Below are 18,660 nucleotides of genomic sequence, written 5' to 3' on the forward strand. Positions count from 1 at the left end.
TCTTGTGGCTTCTTTGTAAATGTCACTCCTGGCTGAGCCCGGATAATTGTGTCCCATCCTGCCACCTGGCTGAACTTAGAGAATGAATCCCACCTCCTGGTGCCTGAGCTAAAGGTCAGGCTGACAACATTCCTGCCCCTGGCAAGGTATGTTTCCAGAACGTGGCTCTGCTGACGCCACTGAACTCAGCCGGCTATCAGCTCATGCGCCTTCCCAGGCGCTCTCTACAGAGAAGATTGGCGGGTAGCAGGAGAAAGGGGTTGGAGTGTTTGCTCTCAACTCCCTCCTTGACTTGGTGATGCAGTTACAGGCAGTGCCCCTTCCACTCCTCCAGGCCTCACTGGATTCCAGGACATCAATGCCTCCCCTTGTCCCTTTGCACCTGTGGATAGTAGCGACCTCTGACTGTGGTTGGGCCCTGGATTCCTCAATATTCCTCATTAGTTTTTTTTTTAACTCTGCCCACACCTTCTTGACATTCTGCATTGCACCACAGTGTGCCTTCTATTACTTCTGAGCTCCTCGCTGGCATTCTTTTCTGGGATATTTACACTTTGAGAAATGACAGATTTGGACACAGTCAGAAGTACATTTAAAAAGAAAGTCTTTACAGTTCAGATCAATAGAGTTCAGGTCCATAGAACTCAGATCAATTTCCATCAGGCCATTTCAAACCTAGATTCATTGAGAGTTTATATCTCTGTTTTAGAGGCTCAGGTTGTTTCGATTTTTATTAATTCACCTGGAGGATGACACAGCCATCAGGAACCCATTCATGCCAAACAAACTCATAGGACGCTGAATTGTATTTCCAGACTTCCATTTATTAACTGGCAGAAATAAATCTCTGGCACCAGGAACTGCTAGGCCATCAGCTCAGAGTTCTTCCTCCTCGTGGATAATACCATTTAGAGTCTCAAATTACAGATCAGAGGTTTGCATCATTGGAAACAGAGTTAGAACCAGACGACTGGATATTTTTAAGGGTTTTCATGTGAATTTATTCAGATATAATGAATTGCTCTTATAATTTTAAGTGTATGCCTACATGAACAACAAAAACAAGCAGTACTCACAGGGAATATATAAAATGATGGGAATGAACAAGTTAAAACTAAATAACAATATGAGTGAATCTCACAAGTACAAAGTTGAGTGGAAGAAGACAGAAACAAAAGAGCGTAGATTGTATGTTTCTAGTTATATAAGTACAAAACAAGGAAAGCTGATCAATTCCATTTATTAGTCAGGACAGTGGTTACCTTGGGTTGGGGGTTAGGGAGATATGACTGGAAGAGAGCCACAAGGGGAGATGCTGAGAAACCGTGTTCTCTTTATTAATCTGGGTGCTAGGTCCACAAGTGGATTAGTGTGTAAAATTTATCAACTTATCTATATATATAAAAGCCCAGCGACTGAACGGTGGAACGACCAGAACGACTGGTCGACCAGTCGCTATGACGCACACTGACCACCAGGGGGCAAACGCTCAACGCAGGAGCTGCCCCCTGGTGGTCAGTGCGCTCACACAGTGGGAGCATTGCTTGGCTGACCGGGATGAGCGGCTGCTCCCACAGCAGGCGATCCCCACAGGCCATGCCCCCCACCAGCGCACGAATCCGTGCACCAGGCCTCTAGTACATTTATAATAAGGGTGCACATTTTGTATTTGTATTATACTTCAATTAAATTTTTTTTTTAATTATCAGCACCACTTCTAGAACTACAGCTTCCCTTTTTTGGACAACACTATAGATCTACTGACCAACTACCACCAACCATGCTTCTCCAATGGGGTGTCCATTATCAGTACTAATGCTTCTAGCATGACATTGTCTGAAATAATCATGTCCAGCATCACAACTATTTTACCTTAGCCTCTCATGCTCTCTGGACGTCTTTCAGATGAAGCATAATGGTAACACTCTAATCCCATTCACAAAAGTTCTTAGAAATAATGTCTTAGACCGGGCTACTTCTGGAGAGAGTTCCCTCAACTGGAGGAAGATCATAAAACCAAACCCAAGGCCGCCTAATGGCACCAGCGGCCCCGACGCCAAGGCCCGAGCTCCCCACAGCCTTGCATGTAGACACAGATGTGTCCCGTGCCATTGCGGTTCTGTTTACTTTGTCTCCATGTTGACGAGTGGGGACAAGCATTGTGTACTCAGCCTACCAGCCAACATATGGCCCCTCTGGCTTGTCGATTAAAAGCAGCGCTTATCTTGTGAACTCCATCCTACCGGTAACAGTTGCCAGGCCAGAGGGACTTTGTTTAAACAACGTGCAGAACCGTCACTAATGAGAAACCCCCTCACAATGAAGACTTTCATTACTTTTTGCCTTGACCTTCTAAAGGAGAGTCACTTCTCTGAGTACTACGTGTAATTGTTTCTAATAACTATAGTAGCTTATTATGTTAGGCCTAGATGGCTTTGGTTCAGTTGATTTACATAAGAGTTATCGCACCCATTTTCAAAAGAAACAGGAAAATGTTCGTGGCCTTCATAAGAACCACCTTTTGGGGAAAATTCTGGCTTCTTACAACTTCAATGAAGATATTCAACGTACAAAATCTCCCAGAGTGTTCAGTATGTAACAACAACATGAGAAAACTACGCTGTGATGGAAAATTGTGAAATATCCCTCTTTAAACCCTCCTCTTCATGACAATCACACTTCCTGGGGGAGGTTTTCTGACACAGTTATGAACTCTCTAACCCACTTTCTGAAATCCAGGTGCAACTGCATTATGTTTCCTTTCGTTAATCCAAGTTGTGGCGCATCGAGGCGTTATTAGTCCCCTCTGCCCCCAGTATTGCCGCCAACACAATGTATCACGTAGGAGCTAGAGAGCGGGTGCCCTGGCAAGGTGGGGGCTTTTCAGCCTGCTCGGTCCCAGATGGAAGTGCACGGAGGAAGGCCATTCTCTTTTTATTTTTGTTTTATTTTATTTTTGGCCATTCTCTTTTTAGAAGAGGCATACTGATTAGGAGACTATAACCTGGCTGTCCCGAAGCAGCAATGGGTTTGGGGAACACATAGTGTCCCACAAGCATATGACCTCCCACTCCAGGAGAAACTAATAAAGAAAGCCCTTTTCCCTGGCAACAGGACATGGACTTGACCGGTTTCCTATTTGTATTGGTTTCCTATTTCTGCTGTAACAAACTACCACAAAGGTAATGGCTTCAACACACACACACACACACACACACACACACACACACACACGTTACATTGCAGTTCTGGGGGTCAGAGGCTGCAGTCACTTCACTGCACCGAAAAGTCCTGGTACCATCGAGGGGAGAATCCACAGGCCGCCTCTCCTCCCGGGCTGGTGACGCGTCCTTCCAGGCACAGCCTGACTCCAGGTCTACCTGGCACGCTGGACCCAGGGGGCCTTGGCCGCCTGGGGACTTCATCACCAGGCTGGTTCCTCTCACGGTAGCAAGCTGGCTGCACAACCCCATCTCCCTTGCACCCCTCTTACCCTCAGCCCATAGGCAGAGCGAACACCTGCTTCTCCTGAACCCCGGCAAGGTTTCCTGAGGCCCCACTGGTTTAAATTAGATGATGGCTGGGATAGAGTGGCTCATTGGCTTAGGCCTCCATCAATCAGGGACCTGGCCCTACAGATGGAAGTGGAGTCCATCCCACACCAGCAGCCGGCCATTCGAGGTTTGCTTTAAACCCTCACTTCCCGAGGGTGTAGTCAGGGGCTGTGTGTGTGATAGAGACGATGAAAAATCAGAGGCGGTCCAGAAAACGTAGAGTATGAGCCCCCCACTTCCACAAGAGACTGACTTCTCCAGGAGCCCAGAAAGAGACCTGGAGCCATAGAATAGTGAGCAACCCTGCCTCTAGCTCAGGAAGTGAGGGTTTAAAGCAAACACCTCTAATGGCCGGCCCTGGCCAGCCTCACCATCTTTCTTGCTGCGGACAGGATTCTTCCTGGATTCTTTTCCTCTCTAAACCCGAAGCAGCCGGGGCTGGCAGACACTTCTCCTTGGGGTAGCCTCCAGGTTAAATCTACGCGCAGGCTGTTTGCATATATATATACATTGTGCAAGAGCCGGTATGTCCCCGAGACACTGTTGCCATGAGAACTCTAAGGAAGATGAGGGATGTCATCACATCATCTCCCGGGAACAATAGGAGCTCAGCTTTGCTGCTCTGTGCATAGACTCAGCTAATTGTTTTTAATAAGTACGGGCTCCTTCAATGGTCAGGCTGTGTTTTCCCTTCCTTAGTCCCCGTACCCCAAATCTCCATCCGTATGGCCCCCCAGCCTCTCCCACAGAGCAGGTCCTTTTACCAACAGGCTTCGATCTGAAATAAGATTCATTTCATTTCATTTCTCAATTTTTCCAAAAGAGGAAAGAGACGTGCATGTGTCCATCACTGAGTTTTAAAAAGCACTAATTATTTGCCGTATTTATTTTAGTTTCTGTTTGTTCGATACTATTTTTTTAGAACGATGACAGTTTATATATAGCTAAATTAACCCTAATTCTCACTTTCTTCCTTCTTCTCCTCTAAAAATAACCACTACCTGAAGTTGGTGCATATCATTTCCATCTTTTTTTTTTTTTAAATTTCTGGGATTTGGTAACATTTTTCTCTATGTGTATATGTCCAGATGCAAGATATACTATGGTTCAATCCTAATATGGGTAGGATCCCAGCAAGAAGCTGATGACACACTCAACAGGGTAATGAGAGCAAGGGAATGAAGGAACTTTACAGAGGTATGGGCAGTTTCAAAGAACAAGAGATGGCGCTCTGGCCATTGTGGCTCAGCGGCTAGAGCACCAGCCCACACACCTAAGGGTCACGGGTTCAATTCCAGTCAAGGGCATGTGCCTGGGTTACAGGTTTGATCCCTGGGCCCTGTCAGGGCATGTATAGAAGGCAACCAATTGAAGTTTCTCTCTCACATAGATGTTTCTCTCCCCCCCCCCCCCCTTTCTCTCTCCCCCTCTCTCCTTTCCACTCTCTGAAAAGCAATGGAAAGAATATCCTAATATAAGATTAACAAGGAAAGGAGAGAGGGAGGGAAGGAGGGAGGGAGGGAGGGAGGGAGGGTGGGAGGGAGGGAGGGAGGAAGGAAAGACATGGCTAAATAAATACCATATAATTCACACATTGAATGTGTGTAATTCTATTGTATTTCGCATATGCAAAGTATATGTGCATCTATCACCACAACCACTTTTAGAACATTTTTATTCCCAAAACAAATCTCCTACTTCTAAAAAATCACCCCAATACCCTTTCTTTTTCAAATCTTTGGTCGCTTGCTATAACACCACAAAAACTAACATTGCTCTCTAATTTATACAATTCCTTAACTTACACAATATACACTATTCTTCTAAATTCTGACTACAAAATCTAAAGAACTAAACCAGATATGTTATGGTAACCTATTAAATGTACTGGTAGCATTCATGTTCTTCCCTTATTTATAACCCTGGTGGTCAGCGCACATCATAGCGAGCGGTCGAACTCCTGAGGGGACAATTTGCATATTAGCCTTTTATTACATAGGATGAAAGCGCAGTCTTTTTTACTTTATTGAGATGTTCAGTTTATGCAAGTAAAGGAACTGACTCCTGGTAACACTATAGTGCGAGAGAGTGTTTTCCACGAATACCTATTTTAGGAAGCCAGGATGCTTTCCAGGAAGAGAGTATCTGAGGGTAAAAAATGAAACCAGCCAAGCTGTCAAAGGTTTCAAGAGACAATATGTGCTTTAGAGCTAATGTAGGAGCTTGATTTTTATTGTCAATATGTGTGATTGGATGTATTACCTTGTGGGTCTTCTGTACTGATGGTTATGGGGAAACAATGAAGAAAGCAACATGCATATGGATTTCTCTATTTGTGGATGGCCAGAAGAGAAACAATTCTACTTGGTAATATAATCTTATCAAATAATGTTTTATGAAGATTGAGCCTTTTTCCATCTAATAATTGTTTCACCAAGATACCCAAGTGATCCCTTAATCTCAATTTGAATGTTTATAGTGGAATATATATTTATATTCTGTAGGGGGCTACCACAATTGTAGCAAGGTACCATCTGTGTCCAAATATAATTAAGAAATATCTATAAAGAAATCATAGAACTATAGCAATAAAGAAACAGATCCTGAGAACTAAGATTTATAAACTGATTGTTTGGCATTCAATGTCTGGATGAAAGGCCATTTTAATTTCCACTTTTTACACCACCTGAAATTCCCTACATTTTGGAGATACATCCTTGTTGTACGGTTCACCTGTAGCTTATCTCAGAGCCGTGTGTTTTGAAGGGCTGGGTTCATTCTTTATTACTATAACAAGGAGAAATATTATTACTTTCAGGAATACTTATCTGAATACATCTCTTACATTTAACTTAACGTTCTTTAAGATATGGACTATGTGCATGTTTCTTTCTGTGGTTTTAAGAGACAGACATGACTTTTCGCATTCCACGTATCCCGTAGGCAGGATGACCATCTACCCTTGAGTTCCTGCAACATTTCCAGTTTGTGCTTTTTGCCTTGGCGTCCCTTTACTCTCTAAGTGCTCTGGCTTAAATAATAAACGTAAGAAGGGAAAACAACCAATGAATTTGAAAACAGAAAATACGTATAGGGCTACTGGGTTATTATTTTTTAGTGCGTTTAATTAGTTTGTGTCTCATAAGGACTTTAAGTTGTCAATTTATGTACATGGAGTTGTTTATAGTCTTTCCTCGTTATCCTTTTAATCTCTATAATTTTTGTCTTCTCTCTTTTTTTCTTGGCCAGCCTGGTCAACAAACAGTTCATGAGTTTTACTGATTTTCATTCGAAGAACTAGCTTTTGGTTTCATTGGAGAGAGAGAGAATCAAGTCCAAATAATTCTGTCACTTACTGGCTGTATGGCTCTAGGCAAATTACTTAACTTCTCCCAATCTCGGTGGTCTCAACGACAGAATGGGAATGTAAGCACTACATCTTCGGGTTACAGCTAGGATCAAGTGAGGCAACAGATTCAAAAGATGATGTACACTGTTGTTACTACTCAATCAGAACTACCAGACAGCTGAACTGTGTGAGACACTTTAGAGAGAACACTCGTGTTTCTTCCTTAGTATGCATTACCCCATTAAGACCAAAAGAATAACCTTAGGGGATTAAAATGAAGCTGCAGCAACATCACCAGAACTTGGACCTTAGTCTTGTTTGGTCAGTAGAATCTACTTTCACAAAGTTTTATTGGTGTGCCTGCCGCCAGAGATCTTATAAGAAGCACTAGAGGCCCAATGCACGAAATTCGTGCAAGGGGCTCAGCCCTGCCGCCCCTTGGCTCCACCCACTGGTCATTCCAGAAGGTCATCCAGAAGGTCGTTCTGGAAGGTAGTTCTGCCGTCCAGTCTAATTAGCATATTAGCTCTTTATTATATGGGATTATTACTAAAGACGAATTCAACTAACAGATGGTATCTTCACAGCCCTGGACCGATTCACCAGCTTATTAAAAACTAAGATGCCCTCACCGGTTTTGTTCAGTGGATAGAGCATCGGCCTGCAGACTGAAGGGTCCCAGGTTCGATTCCAGTCAAGGGCATGTACCTTGGTTGCGGGCACATCCCCAGTAGGAGATGTGCAGGAGGCAGCTGATCGATGTTTCTCTCTCATCGATGTTTCTAACTCTCTATCCCTCTCCCTTCCTCTCTGTCAAAAACCAATAAAGTATATTAAAAAAAAAAAAAACACAAAAACAACTAAGAGACTCCTCCAAATTCTAATCTTCACACCCAGAGCTAATACTTGACAAAGGTTTGGCTGTCCACGTGAGGTGAGAAACCGGTTAGTGAATTTGCATTCTCATGTCTCATTGTCCCAAGATATGGAAACTAAATTTTGTGTGTTTGCACTTCTTTACCCACAGAGTATGGTTGTGGGTAACTCTGCTGTCATTGGTGTATCTGCAATGTCAACTCATTGCTGAGAAAGCACATGCCTTTTCCCGGCCTACAGACTGAATATGCAAATAGTCAAGGGAATGAGACACAGCTTCTTTCGTAGAAGTGTTCAAAATGTATTCGCTAATTCGCTCGTGTAACAAGGACTTACCAAGCATCTACTGTGTGCCAGGCGTTGTATTTGGTGTTGACAATAAAAAGATCAAAATAAAAACAACAAAACTCCTGTCCTCAAATAGCCTACAGCAATGGTTCTCAACCTTCGGGCCCTTTAAATACAGTTCCTCATGTTGTGACCCAACCATAAAATTATTTTTGTTGCTACTTCATAACTGTCATGTTGCTACTGTTATGAATCGTCATGTAAATATCTGATATGCCGGATGGTCTTAGGCGACCCCTGTGAAAGGGTCGTTCGACCACCAAAGGGGTCGCGACCCACAGGTTGAGAACCGCTGGCCTACAGTCTAATTAAGGGGAGATAAGACACACCGACAATTATAAGGCAGTGCAGTAAGTAAGTACTTTGGGAGGGAATAGAATGGCCTCACAGAAGAGGTAACATTTCTGTTGAGTTCACCATACTGACAAAGGCAGGGCAAGCCTGGCAGAGGACACAGAGTCTGCAATCACAAAGGTCTGCCAGGAGGCTTGAATTCCAGGTGCCCCTGGGGGACCAGGTGCAGATGAGGCTGATGAATTAGCTGAAGCCATGAGCAGTTTGGGCTTCATCCTGTTCGATGGAAAACTACTAGTTCAAAGGGGGGCCCTTTAAATGCTTCTTTAAGGAGGGACTGAGAATCAGATTTACCTTCTTAATGATCATTTTAGCAACATGAAGGATTCACTGGGAAGGGTGCTTGGAAAACCAGCTGTATGATATCATAACTGAGAAGGGCTGTGATCCACGTGGAATCCATGTGAAAAGATCTTGTTATTTGAATGGGGTCAACAATATAAAAATATTTTATCAATTGAAAATCAAGAGGGAAATCGGGAAAAAGCGGGCACTTAAAACAATAAAACAAACTTCTAATGTAATGAATTCTTGGGTATCCAGACTGGTCCTCTAGCAGATGAATTAGTTTACGGAAGACCATATTATTTCTCTAACGCTGTAAGTGCTTGAGTTAAATGCTTATATGGTTTGCTGGATGGTAGAGAAAGAGAAAGGCACTAAATTTAATCAATACGGCTCCCTGACTGCTGCTTCATATGGAGATTGGAGGAGAAGGTGAAAACTCTCATTACCTCGAAGTGTTTGGATTATATGCCTCAGCTCTGCAGCTAGCTAAATCAGAGGTCACTGCAAGAGAAAATGGACAGACCGAGAGGATAATTGCTTTTTGCATTGGCTCTCCAAACTACTCCCCCCACTTTTCCTACCGAAAGCTTGGTTTGGCCCCTTCCTCTGAATAGTGTCTGCGGCGCTCCTCTCTCTCTCAGCGGAGGGGCTCGCCGTTGGATGACCATGTCTCACAGCTGTGGTTTGATGGACATTCTCTCCCTCTCGCGTTGAGGCGCAGCTACCGGAGGATAGAGTAATAACCAGATCGATGCAGTCAGGCCCTTGCTAAGCAAAGGAGGACCCATCCGGGATCTGACTGCATTCACTTGAGGGCTGAGGTTCTGCTCCGCTGCGCCCCAAGGATCGGCCTGGCAGGGGTAACAGGTGTTCTGTGCAGCTCATGAAACGTAAAGCCCTGTGGTCCTTTCGCCGTTGAAAGCTCCGGGTTAAGTGTGAATCCCCAGTCTGACAGCAGAACCAAGAAACGGCTGCAGCTTTATTTTCAATACTTTTTTTCGTGTCTTAGCTACTGACAGATTCAGAAATATCTATTCACTTACAAGGCGAGAAATGGATTACCCGGAAGAGACACAAGACAAGCGAGCAGATTCCATACTCTTTCCTCCCCATCTGGCCAGCACAGGCGAGGATGAAAAGGAGCTCGGTTTTTTTCCTTTAAGGGGAAGAATGTGTGAACTCCGTATGTTTACCCATTTTCATGCTCATAAACTATATGTGTTCTTTTCTGTTCAGAAGTTGCCTGATCCTTTCGTCCTCCCCAAACGGAAAGCGTTTTCTGATCTCGGACTCTCACCTGCCGCAGGGTGTGCGTTGGCCGAAGCACCCAAACGCCGCGCGTTCGCGGGGAACCGGACCACTAACTGCAGAAGGAGACGGACCTGGGACTCCGGGAGGGGAGGGGGGGAACTACATGTCCCGGCGTGCCCCGCGTGCGGGCACAATGCCGCCCTGTCGTCATCCGGGTCACGGGGCTGCGCGTCCCGGGCGCGCCGCCGGATGCCGGATGCCGGTCTGGATCCCGCCCCGGGCGGAGGGCCCTCCTGGGCCGGGAAAACTACAGTTCCCGGCATGCCCTGCCGCGGGCGCGCCTGCCTACGGGACGGATCGCGCCGGGGAGCGGGTTGGTTTAAAACACGGATTTAGTTCTATGGAAACCGGCCCTCCTGCTGCGGGGCGGAGCCACAGGCGGACCGATGGACAGTGGGGTGAGGCTGGGAGCCCTGGCGGCTGAGCCGAGCGCGGGTGCGGGCCCGAGGGAGGGAGTCCGGCTCGGAGAGGCCGCCCCCGCCCCCTGTCCCCCTCGCGGGCCTTGTCCGGTCTTGTCTCCGGACCTCAGGACGCGGCTTCATGGCGCCTTTGCATGGGAGGCCGGCGAGGCCGGTCGGAAGCGAAGGTCTTGCATCGCCCCGGCGGTGGCTGACGGGGGAGGCTTCGGGCTCCAGGACAGCCATGGCGGTGCGGATGGAGCTGGTGGGGTCACCTGTCCTGCCCCCGGCCCGTCTGTGAGAACGCGGGTGCTAGGAATGGACATTCTTCCCAGCGGCCCCCGGACCTGCCCCGGGGTTCCCCCCCCCAGTGCCCCATGCCCTGCGCGAGGCGCTGAAGATGGAGGAGCTTCAGCATCTGACCCTGATTTGGAAAAGCTCCCGTTAGTTCGGCTTGACCGCCCACACACTCCTCATGGCCCTGACTTGTCACCCGGTCCTCGAATCCTTCCTGGTCTCTGTTATCCAGTGAAGCGAAAATGTCTGCTGATGAGAGGTTGGAACTCTGCCAGCCAAATCCTAGGTCCTGATGTGTCTGAAAGCGGCAGAGAGGACAGGCTACTGCGATGCAGTAACAGACCACGGAGCAGCCTCAGTGGCTTAGAAAACAACACTAGAGGCCCAGTGCACGAAACTCATGCATGGGGGCCGGGGTGTCCCCTCAGCCCAGCCTGCACCCTCTCCAATCCGGGGCCCCTCGAGGATCAGGCCTAAACCCGCAGTCGGACATCCCTCTCACAATCCTGGACTGCTGGCTCCTAACCGCTCACCTGCCTGCCTGGTTCTGGTTGCCCCCATCTGCTCCCTCCCTGCCGGCCTGGTTGCCCCTAACTGCCCACCCCCAAGCCAGCCTGGTCACCCCATACTGCCCCCTCTGCTGGCCTGGTTGCCCCTAACTGCCCCCCCCTTCTGACCTGGTCACCCCCAACTGCCCCTCCTACCAGCCTGGTCACCCCTTACTGCCCCTCCTGCCAGCCTGGTCGCCCCTCTTGCTCCCCCCCCCCCCACCTGCCAGCCTGGTCACCCCACACAGCCTGCTGTTCAGTCGTTTGGTCGTCCCTCATTAGCCCCCCTGCGGGCCTGGTCGTAGGCAGCCATCTCGTGAGAGCATGAGGGTTAATTTGCATATTCCCTCCTTATTATAGAGGATACGCTTATTGCTCAGTCGCACTGGATGTCATGGTTGTGCTTCATGTCATCTTCCCTCTGGGATCTGGCAGGCCCTGTCTGGGATGTTGCCCATCTCATGCAAAGGCGGGGAGTGGGGGAGAGATGGAGACAGTGAAGGACAAGTTAGCTCTTTAAGCTCCACCCACATTTCATTGGCCCAAACAGGACACAGGACCACCTCTGAGCTCAACAGGACAGGGGGTGCAGTGCCACCACAGGAAGGGGCGGCGGCTGTGTTGAGAAATAATAGAAGCTACTGCACTAACGTGGTGACTTTAATCTCAGGTGCACATAGAAGCTACGATAACCAGACCCGTTGTCTCTCCAACCTACATCAGTGCTACAGCTTCTGAAACAGTCACAGTCCTGGAGCAGAGGATGAGGATCGTTGAGGAGCAGACCAGCTCTCTGAGGGATGACCTAATCATGTTGGACTTGGGTGCAAAAAGGTAACAAGTGGACATGAACTCACTCACTGCGGGCTGTCACTGGTTATTAATAAGGAGTCACGGGGTGCCCTGTTTGGCAGATGAAACAGGTGTTTACAAAAGAACTGAGAAATAATAGCTTCCAGTTGCATCCTGTGAGAGAGCTACTACCACGATTCCCCTAAACAGATATTCCATATCCCGTTTACTGTCGACACCTGATTTAAAACCAACATGTAATTTTTTGTGTAATGAGAAAAAAGTTTGGTTCTTATTTTGTAAATCAAAAATTGGCTTTGTTAGGTTAGGTGGACATCTAACCTTGATTCATGCCATTAAGATGGTCATTTTCTTTTCCCAGATTTATTGTAAATTAAAAGAGAGGTTTTAGTTCTTAAAATTTTATAATTTAGAATGAGGTACTAAAAAAAAAATTGGGTTCTTTTTCTCCCCTTGTGCTACTAAAGAAGTTATTACCATTAAATGTTGGATTATCAATGGCCTGAGAAATCTAGGTGCAAAAACACCCAATATCAGATTTACTGGTATGATTTATTTAAAAGTACACACAGGCATACCTTGTTTTATTGCACTTTATTTTATTGCACTTCCTAGATAATGCATTTTTTTTTTTTTTTTTTTTTTTTTTACATTGAAGGCTAGTCCCTCCACCAGCAAAAGGATTACAGCTCACTTGATTGTAGTACTTGCTTTATTGTTGTGGTCTGCAACCAAACCTGCAATATCTCTGAGGTGTGCCTCTATATTTCCTGTGTGCCTCTCATAAAGACCTAAATTAGTCTAGTTGGTATTATAGCACCCAGAGAGTAAAGAACTCTTCAGCAGTTAAAGATTAAATGTTTATACATGTTGAGTATGTTGGAACAGGAAAGGAGTGTTTATTCTAGCCTTGTTTAAATATTTTTTTAAAAATGTGAGTATATTGCTTACATGCTAACTTTAATTCTTAGTTCACTATTACAGAATTAGACTTTACCATGTTTTATGTATCACAGCTTTTTACATACAAAAAGTTTATGACAAGTTCATATTGAAATAAGCAGCCATTAAAAAGTCAGTGATCTTTGTCCATCCCACATAGTTTTTACTTAATAGTGCTCTCTACATGTAAACTTGGAGGGAATAACAGCTGCTTGTTAACTAAGTGTGATTTTTATTCTTAGTAGAAATAGTGCATTGATTGGCTGGTTGCCATCCCGGTCGTACCCACTGCATTGCATAATTTTGTTGTTTTGGGATCTTTGTCCAGAAACCAGTTTGAAACCCCAGAGTGTTTAGAAGCACCTGAGAACCAGAACATCACTAGTCGTATCCAGAGTGAAGTAACTTGTTCGGGAAAAACGGATATTTTATGGAAGAACTGTGAGTTTCTGGTGAATCGAATGTGCCACCTGGAAAGCCTCATCCAGTCCTTGAAGATGAGTATCTTTTGTCTGCAGACTGAGAGGGACATGAACCCACAGAAAGCAGGTAGAGAGAAGAGGGCGTGGGAGTGCGGTGCTGTGTGCGTGCTTGATGAGTGGACGATGCTTTTCCTTCCTGCGCGTCCCGCTGCTCTCTGACCCTCCCGTGCTGTCTGGCAGCGTTTCTGAAGGACCGACTGAACACAATGCAGGAGGAGCACTCCCAGGACCTGAAGCTGTTGCACCTGGAAGTGCTGAATTTGCGCCAGCAACTAAGAGACGTGAAAGAGGAGGAAGACAAGGCCCAGGAGGAGGTGCAGAGGCTGACTGCCACGCTGGAGATGGCCTCGGAGACGAAGGTCTGGGTGGAGAGCTCAGAAACACACTCGCAGTAGGAGTGGGTTGGAGGAGGCAACAGGCCTGTCAGACTGACTTTTAAAAATAGGTGGTGTTGATGTGAGGATTCTCGACATTTAAAATGTATCTACATGGCTAACTTCAACGAGGTGTGCTATCAGTAACTGAGTATTTATAGAGCCCTTACACGGTGCACACGGCTGAGGGCCCAGCGATATGAGGTAGTCTGTGCTCTTTAAGGGCTTCTCTGCCACCTGGGAGAACAAGGCATAGCTTGAAAAATGAAACAGACAAAATAAAGGCGTGGAATGTTAATGGACAAGTATAGGGCAGTAAGCGAATATTGAAGAGTTCTGTGTTGGATGGGTTTGAGAGGGTGCACATACCCTATCTTTTCCTCTAGAATATATTGGTCAGGGTAGGCTTCCAGAAAGAGGTTTTAGAAGACAAAGTGGTGAGGTGAGGGCATTTCAGGTCGCACACACTCAGGCAGCAAAGAATAAAGACAAGGAGCCGAAACTGGTTTGGCTCAGTGGATAGAGCGTCAGCCTGCGGACTGAGAGGTCCTGGGTTCGATTCCGGTCAAGGGCATGTACCTGGGTTGCGGGCACATCCCTGATGGGGGATGTGCAGGAGGCAGCTGATCGATGTTTCTCTCTCATCGATGTTTCTAACTCTCTATCTCTCTCCCTTCCTCTCTGTGAAAAATCAGTAAAATATATTTAAAAAAAAAAAAAAAAGAATAAAGACAAGGAAAATAAACTAACAATTTTGTTTTCCCGCCACAGACCAGGCAGTGTAATAGATGTTGAACAGGTTATTTTGTTTAATCCTCGCAAAACCTGTTGATGTAGGATATTATTGTCTCCATTTTAATGATGAGAGTACTGGAGGCCGAGAGAAGGCACTTCTCCAAGATCATACTTCCCTGTCTTCTTCCCATGACCCAGGTTTGAACCTAGATCTTTCTACTGGGTGCAGTTAGGGGGAAATGCATCAACTAGCCTGACAGGAGAGAACATTTGTCTGTGGGAAATAAGTTGGAAATTGGCTCAGGGTCACATAGAGCAGCGGGCGCCAACCTTTCGGTCCTCACAGACCACCAGTGCTCCGCGGACCACCACTTGGCGACCACTGTTACAGAGGGTCTCAGAATCAAGAATGAGTAGTCGGGTTTGATTGGAGGGGGTGATTAAAGTTTTGGATAGGGCAATGACGTAAGGAACACTAATCTGGCAGAAGTGTGGGGCATTGATTACAGGGGAAGTCAGGAGAAGAGCTGGGAGGCCGGGAAAGACTTAGGAACGCATTGCATTATTGGAGGCGTGAGCCTTCCTAGTTCTGAGTCAGGGTCGTGGCATTTAAGAAGAGGATGGTCTGAGAAGATAGATGCGCTAGAATATGGTGCTGGGTAGGGCCTGAAGGGAGGAAAGAGGACCAAGACGACTCCTGAGGTTTCACATACGTGCTGCCTTTAGTAATAATATAGAAGAGAATCCATTGTGAAAGCTGTGTTTTTCATCCTGAACTCCTAAGCATGCGTCATCTTGAGCCTAGCAGAGTATAGTACTTAAAGAAGTAGGAATATGCTCTGTAAGAAAAATTTCTATCAGTTCCCAGGCTCTCCTCCAGTTATTAAATCATACATAGGAAGTGAGTGTGACTAATCCCTTTTTATGATCTAGACGGAAAAATTATAGAAGTCATGAACCAAAGTAATAATCTCATCATAATGGCTTCAGACTCACAATGAGAAGTATTGATAACTGTATTCAGAATAGCATTTATAGGTTGCCAGATAGAAGTCTAGATAGTTACTCCCGGCCATTGCAGATCACTTGTAACCCTTTCTTCTTCTACTTTTAGAAGAATGCAGCCATTATGGAAGAGGAGCTGAAGACCACAAAGCGTAAAATGAACCTTAAAGTTCAGGAGGTAAGGTAAAAAGATGCTGGAGGGTGCAGGGGCATTGGAATGGCATGAGAAAAGTCAAGAAAGTAGGATGAACAGAAACCTTTGAAGAAGGAAATATGTGACTGTGTAATAGGAGGAGTTAAAAATACGTCACATGACATTTAAGTGAAAGCGCCTGCGTTTTGGCATAAGACTTCCTTTTGCCTCGATACAGCCATAAAGCAGAGCCCGGAGGGAAATGGTTACCGCAGAATCCATGCGGTTGCCCGTTACTAGAGTAACTGAGCACCATCATACAAAGACCTTTCAAACTGCAGTTGTGTTTAAAGTAAAGAGCTTTTAGTCAGCCTGCTCATCTAATTGTACTGTGAAACCTCCATTTCAGCCTGAGTTTTAGGAGATAAAACTCTGTTGATTGGGAATTGTGAAGCAGGTGGCTGCTAAAAGTTGTTGGTCTAAAAATTTGCAGCTGAAAATAGAAGAATTACGCAGTATACACAGTGGCCTAGAAACCTCAATATTAATATGACTTCATAAAATCAATGGCATGTTGCAATTCCCAGTTTAAGCTGGAAAGAATCTTCTTACCTCATGATAGAAGAGACTCTTTCTTTTATCTCTGATTCACTTTACTGTCATTTATTGAGAGAATAAGGTAGTGGACCCCAATTCTTGAGTGTCAGTGTTGTCTGCTATTTAAGTTACTTCAGTATTTGTTTAGACCTTTAAATCTCAGAACAGAATGAAATAAGCTTTCAGAAGTATGTTTATAATACTACGGGATAAAAATATATAGATGAGGAAATCAAAATATAGGGAAATAAGATTTAAAAATAGATAGCCAGAAAGAAACACAGAAAATCCATATCCTAAGGTATGATATTAGTGTTTTTCAAACTTTTTCACAACAGCCCATTCTAAGATATCTATTTACACTGCAACACTGCCCACATGTACATGTACACAGACATTTATGAAGCGGTACTTACTGTTTCTTATTCTTTGCTGTGTGCTCTCATACTTGCTTTGTATTCTTTGTTTTTCCTTTTCCAAGTGCTGCTTGCAGCTTGTTAGTGAGCCTTGACCTGAAATTTGGGAAACAGACTTACACTATAGGATAAGAACAACAAATTTGACTCTATTTCTTGGAAGATTACTCATTAGAGAAAAACAGAAGCCTGTTTCTGAGTAGTCATAAGCTAGTGAAGGATGTTTGGGGGTGAGATGGCATGTCTGGCAAACTTCCCAAGTGACTCTGACCTTTGTTAAGCTGCTCTGATGTTCCTGGGTCTTGCCTAACTGCACTGTTGCTCTGTAGCTGCGGAGACAGCTGTCTCAGGAAAAGTGCCTGAGGACTTCTCTTGAGAACTCTGGATCGGCCATGCTGCTCAAAATACAAGAGATGGGGGCAGCAGTGGAGGTGGAACGCAAGCAGGTAGACATCTTTCCTCTCCTTATCTTTAGGAAAGAGAAAAGCCGACCGTTTTACCTATTAGCCTGTAGTTTTGATAATTTCCTTTAGATTTATTAAATTATTAACTTTTCTTTATGTTACTACTATTTTAAATAAGAAAGGATCTGCTATCATTCAGTCTGACACTCGGTTTATGAATGAGGGAGCTGAGGACCAGAGATTAATTTGCCTCAGGCTTTGAGAGGTGAGTGCTTAGCTCCTGGGACAGGATCCTTCCCACCACATCATTAATCTCTATCCAGAGTTTGACCTTGGAAGGCATTACCCTGGCCTCATGGTATTTGTATGGGATGTGGATAGGAAATAAAAATTAAACTGAGCTAATACTTAGAGCAGAAAATACCAATAAGTAAAATAATCAGGGATGTGTTTACAGGTCTGTTTTCAAGTCTCACTATTTATTTTAATATACTGTTTTTGCCTTTGTCATACTTGTTATTTGGAGTACCTATCTGTAATTTAGAATATTTTCAATTCTAAGCAATTTAAGGCAATTAGTAAAAATGCAGACTTATACCCTGGCCGAGTGGCTCAGTTGAATACCTATCATGGGAATATATAATCTTTACTTTAACCTAATATTATTTTAACTAATCATTATTTAATTAACAATTAATAACTTAATTATTATGTTATCCATTATTTTAACTTAATTATTTTGATGGCTGTCCTGCACAGTAGAATTACAAAGGGAATTCCTAAGGAATTTGTAAGTGGTCCTTCATTGCTATGACTTGCACTGCTAGTATGGTAGCCACGAGTCATGTGGCTATTTAAATTTAAATTTAAATTTTTTTAAAATTAAAAATTCAGTTTCTCACTCACTCTGGCCTCATTTCAAGAGCTCGACAGTCACTGTGACTGTGCCTGCTGTGTGGTGTGCACAGGGAGCTCCATTGGCCAGCACGGCTGAGGCCCCGCCTCTGTAGAGATCTCAACTGTAACGTGGAGGTGAACTCCCTTCTCCTCCAGTGATGCCTCACACATGTGCTATAAGGTAGTTTATTAGAATCTTTACCTTACAGAAAAGGAGTTTTTCTTGTACAATTTCAGGTACAAATTTTGCAGCAAAACTGCCTGTCGCTACGCAGTTCTATACAGAACACTCAAGAACTACTGGCACAGGAGCAACAAAAGAAAGGAGAGTTGGAGGCTGCTGTCTTACAGCTCAAGTCTGACCTAGGTATGGGAATAGGTGCTAGAAATTACATTGTAGTTAGTTTTTTGAGATTTTATGCAAAAACTCTTCAGATCCCAAATTCTTGAAGTGGCCAGTGTCATTAGTATTTCCCATGGGCCTGAATGTAAAAAAAATGCTGATTGCCTTTCTATCTGTGGCACTGAGAAAAGAGAAT

At 44.9% G+C, this 18,660-nt stretch overlaps 1 protein-coding gene and 2 long non-coding RNA genes across 6 annotated transcripts in view; 1 reads left to right on the forward strand and 2 right to left on the reverse strand.

The window, feature by feature from the left end:
• Nucleotides 1-5,338: 5,338 nt before the first annotated feature.
• LOC132237905 (uncharacterized) lies at nucleotides 5,339-10,120 on the reverse strand. The gene is made up of 4 exons (XR_009453690.1): nucleotides 10,067-10,120; nucleotides 9,351-9,490; nucleotides 6,430-6,581; nucleotides 5,339-6,341 (listed from the first exon to the last, which is right to left on the reverse strand). It is a non-coding gene; the product is annotated as an uncharacterized LOC132237905 (long non-coding RNA).
• A 248-nt stretch (nucleotides 10,121-10,368) lies between these two features.
• Nucleotides 10,369-18,660, forward strand: part of CCDC150 (coiled-coil domain containing 150) — a 41,530-nt gene continuing 33,238 nt past the window's right edge. Inside the window, exons 1-7 of one of the 4 annotated variants that reach the window (XR_009453725.1) lie at nucleotides 10,369-10,478; nucleotides 11,994-12,157; nucleotides 13,407-13,627; nucleotides 13,741-13,919; nucleotides 15,784-15,852; nucleotides 17,150-17,266; nucleotides 18,359-18,488. Coding sequence is in view for 2 of the 4 variants with exons in the window: in XM_059702638.1 (XP_059558621.1) it covers nucleotides 10,467-10,478; nucleotides 11,994-12,157; nucleotides 13,407-13,627; nucleotides 13,741-13,919; nucleotides 15,784-15,852; nucleotides 17,150-17,266; nucleotides 18,359-18,488 (892 nt within the window). In the remaining 2 variants the exon portion in view is untranslated. Of the gene's footprint in view, nucleotides 10,479-11,993; nucleotides 12,158-13,406; nucleotides 13,628-13,740; nucleotides 13,920-15,783; nucleotides 15,853-17,149; nucleotides 17,267-18,358; nucleotides 18,489-18,660 lie in introns of those variants that run through there. The other 3 variants (XM_059702638.1, XM_059702639.1, XM_059702640.1) reach the window with 3 other exon arrangements.
• Nucleotides 14,057-16,904, reverse strand: LOC132238095 (uncharacterized). Its single transcript, XR_009453728.1, has 3 exons — nucleotides 16,821-16,904; nucleotides 16,420-16,562; nucleotides 14,057-14,171 (listed from the first exon to the last, which is right to left on the reverse strand). It is a non-coding gene; the product is annotated as an uncharacterized LOC132238095 (long non-coding RNA).

The sequence above is a fragment of the Myotis daubentonii genome, chromosome 7 (genome assembly GCF_963259705.1).
Source record: "Myotis daubentonii chromosome 7, mMyoDau2.1, whole genome shotgun sequence".
Taxonomy (NCBI): domain Eukaryota; kingdom Metazoa; phylum Chordata; class Mammalia; order Chiroptera; family Vespertilionidae; genus Myotis; species Myotis daubentonii.